The sequence below is a fragment of the Carlito syrichta genome, unplaced genomic scaffold, assembly GCF_000164805.1.
Source record: "Carlito syrichta isolate Samal-C Ts95f unplaced genomic scaffold, Tarsius_syrichta-2.0.1 Scaffold135727, whole genome shotgun sequence".
Lineage (NCBI taxonomy): Eukaryota > Metazoa > Chordata > Mammalia > Primates > Tarsiidae > Carlito > Carlito syrichta.
This window is the reverse complement of record NW_007079823.1, coordinates 10,751-14,440: the sequence shown is the minus strand read 5'-3', so window position 1 is coordinate 14,440 and position 3,690 is coordinate 10,751. Positions and strand designations below refer to the sequence as shown.

At 62.1% G+C, this 3,690-nt stretch overlaps 1 protein-coding gene across 1 annotated transcript in view; it reads right to left on the bottom strand.

The window, feature by feature from the left end:
• Positions 1-6: 6 nt before the first annotated feature.
• Positions 7-3,690, bottom strand: part of MED16 (mediator complex subunit 16) — a gene marked incomplete at its 3' end in the record, with an annotated part of 9,432 nt that continues 5,748 nt past the window's right edge. The window contains exons 6-9 of the mRNA XM_021708301.1: positions 2,392-2,429; positions 2,074-2,229; positions 1,186-1,397; positions 7-190 (exon numbers count right to left, since the gene is read on the bottom strand). Of these exons, the coding sequence (XP_021563976.1) occupies positions 7-190; positions 1,186-1,397; positions 2,074-2,229; positions 2,392-2,429 (590 nt within the window). The remainder of the gene's footprint in view (positions 191-1,185; positions 1,398-2,073; positions 2,230-2,391; positions 2,430-3,690) is intronic.

Below are 3,690 nucleotides of genomic sequence, written 5' to 3'. Positions count from 1 at the left end.
TCTGGCGCGTGTACTCCTCGTGCAGCTTCTCCACCAGGCTCTGCACCATGCCGGGCTGCACGTGCAGCAGGATGTCCCACCAGTCGTAGCCGGTCACCATGCAGTACTCCAGCAGGAAGAGCAGGTGCCGCAGCGCCAGGCCCACGTCCAGCGGGTGGCCCATGGAGGGCGAGACGCGCAGCACGCTCAGCTGGGGCAGAGAGGGCGCGTGGGCGCTCGGCTGGCTTTCGGCCTGCGTGTGCGCGTGCCTGTGTGTGCATGCTGCGGGCACGTCTGTGGGTCCGAGTGCGAGCACGCGGCTGTGTGCAACGATTTCTGTGCCCGTGTGCACGCCCACGTGTGCCGACGCTTGCATGTGCGCGCGTGGTTGCACCCGGCTGAGCACATGCCTGTGTGTGGAGCTGTGTTCACACACCTGTATGCACATGCCTACCTGTGCATGCTTGTGGGCGCACCTGAGTGTATGCACAACTGTATGTGTACACGCCTGAGTGCACGTGTACACGCCTTTATGCAAGTGTGTACACACGCCTGTGTGCCCAAGTGTGAATACATGCCCGTGTGCACATGGCTGTGCTTGCTTGGATGTATACACACCTGTATGTGCACGTGCCTGAATACACATGTGTGCAAGTGTATGAACATCTGTAAGTGCATGGGTGCACACCTGTGTGTCCAAGTGTGAATAGGCATCTTGCTCACATGGCTCCTGTGCACACACCTGTACGTGCACTTGTGCATGCACCTGAGTGAGCACATGCCTGTGTGCACGCCTGTACATGTGTGCACACCTGTGTGCATACGTGCTGGTGTGTGCACATGCCTGAATTCACATGTATCGTGCATGCATATGGGCGATGCTCGCCTCTTCCTGGCAAGGTCAAGGACAACTCCTCTGGGAACAGGGAAGGGTGGGCTGAGCCCCCCCAACGCCCGACGCCCTGCCGGTGGTGCACACGCGGCCACGTTTGACTCCAAGAAGCCCCTGGCACGAGCCGCGCCGGCCCCAGCGGCCCCCCCGTGAGGTACCCACTTGGCCGGGAACCCAGGCCTGCTCCCACGAGCCCTCGCAGAGCGGCCCAAACCCCGCCGCCTCTCACACGAGGACTCGATGGCGGGGGGAAGAGGTGGTGGGGTGGCCCGTGCCCCTTGCCCAAGGCGCCCCCACCCGTCCCCGCAGCCCACCTTCCCGTAGTTGTCGACGCCCACGAGCGCCAGGGACGTCCAGGACAGCTGCATGGCCTTGAAGTGCACGGCAGGGCCGGCGGTGCGGGGGCGCTTCAGGGCTGGCTCGTCCACCGGGCGCGGCGCCGCTGAGCTGTAGAAGACCGCCATGGTCTGCAGCGAGAGCCGGTGCACCACGTGCACGCTGCCGTCGTGGAAGGCCAGGGCCAGCCCTGCAGGATGTGGCAGCTCAGCTGGGCGAGGGCGTGGCGGGCCAGGGTGCCCGCGCCCAGACCGCCCCACGCCCAGGCATCCCATGACCGAGGGTCCCTCGCTCAGGTGTCCTCGCGCTCAGGTAGTCTCGCCTCCTTCCCCCAGAGCAAGGAGAGAGGCTGGAGGACAAGACCAGAAAGCGAAAGGGGAGGAAACGCGGGCCGCGGGCCACAGGCCACACCCGGCCCGGCTCTCCTCAGCTTCCAGCCGCAGGCCGGGTGCCCCACACAGACTTGGCGAGATGCCCTTCCCAGCGAGCTGGAGGCGCAAGCTGGGGCCGGGAGGGGCTGAGGAGGACCGGGAAGGGCCAGGCTGGGCCGACACAGGCCCACTTCACCGTCAAGCAGACCGAGGCTCGGGCCAGAGACCGCCCAACATGCTCGTGGGCACGGATGCCGCAAGTGCGAGCCGAGGACCCACCTCCCAGCTGCCGTGACACAGGAGAGACGGGGACGGGTGCCACTGTCCCAGGAAGGAACCTGCCGCAGCAGCTCTTTACGTGTTAAAGCACTGGACTTGCAGCCAGCCTCCGGCAGGGCCACCGCCTTTCTGGGTACCTGGAAGCTGGAGGCCACGCTCCTGTGCCCCAGGCCGCCCCCTGACCATGCCCCCGCGAGGCTGCTCCGGTTGGCATACCGAGGCCGGGATAGAACTGGGTGTCGCTGGCCACCTTGAGGTCGGTGTTGGTGAGTGAGATGGGCAGCTTGGGCAGCGCCACGGCCGACACGCGGTCCAGGTCGTTGGTGGCGGACAGGATGCGCCACTTGAGGATCATGGGCGGCTTGTCACCGACTGGAACACCGGGAGATGGCACGGGTGACATCAAGCCATGAAATTGCTGCCGGCAGACCCACCCAGTGCTCCTGGGCCTGACCCGGTCAGTCTGGGAAGGGTCAGGTTTGGCAGGACAGAACACCGGCCCCACCAGCGGATGGACAGCGACAGGCACAGGACCTGAGGCCTGGCCGTGGTGGCCGGCAGATGCCAACACCCTGAACCAGAGTGGGGCCAGGCTGAGCTGTGACTGGCTGACACCTGTCCACAGACAGGCCCTGGCATGATGGTTCTTGCCTCTAACCCCAGCACTTTGGGAGGCTGAGGCAGGAGGGCTGCCCGAGCCCCAGGAGTTCAAGAACATCCTGGGCAACATGCCGAGATCCTGTCTCTACAAAAAATATAAAAATCAACCGGGTGTGGTGGCGCCTGTGGTCCCAGCTACTCGAGAAGCTGAGGTGGGAGGATCAGTTGAGCCCAGGAGTTGGAGGCTGCAGTGAGCAGCGGTTGCACTGTTGCCTTCCAGCCTGGGGACAGGGAGAGACCTCGTTTACGCCAAAGTGAAAATATAAAAATCAGGCCAGGAACAGTGGCTCATGCCTATAATCCTAGCACTTTGGGAGGCCAAGGCGAGAGGATTGCCTGAGCCCAGGGGTTTGAGACTCGCCTGGGCAACTTGGTGAGACCTCATCTCTACAATAAATAAAAAAATTAGCTGGGCGTGGTGGCATATGCCTTAGTTCTGGCTACCTGGAAGGCTGAGGCAGAAGGATTGCCTGCCTCTGCATTTGATGCATGCCACTGCATTCGAGCCTGGGTGAGAGTGAGACTCTGACTCAAAATAAAAATAAAACAAGAAATAAGCCGGACTTGGTGGCTCAGCCTGTAATCCCGCGCTTTGGGAGGCTGAAGTGAGTGGACTGCCTGAGCCGGTGGGTTCAAGATCCGCCTGGGCAACTTGGCAAGACCTCATCTCTACAATAAATCAAAAATTAGCCGGGCCTGGTAGCATGCACCTGTAGTTCCAGCCACTTGGAAGGCTGAGGCGGAAGGATCGCCGGAGCCCAGCAGGTTGAGGCTGCGGCCACTGCACTCCGGTCTGGGCGACAAAGTGAGTCCAACTCAAAAAAAAAAAAAAAAGAAAAGAAAAGAAATAAAAAGACCAGACATGGTGGTTTGTGCCTATAATTTCAGCACTTTGAGAGGCTGAGGTGAGAAGATTGCCTGAGCCCACGGGTTCGAGACCAGCCTGGGAAACTTGGCGAGACTCCCATCTCTACAATAAAGCAAAAGAGTAGCCGGGCGTGGTGGTGCGCGCCTGTAGTTCCAGTTACTTGGAAGGCTGAGGCGGAAGGACCGCCGGGGCCCAGCTGGCCGAGGCTGCGGGGACCGGGGCGTGACGCCAGAGCGAGACTCCGACTCCACGAAAGACACAAAAGTCGGGAAACTGGCGGCGAGGGGCGCGGGCAGGGCTGGGCT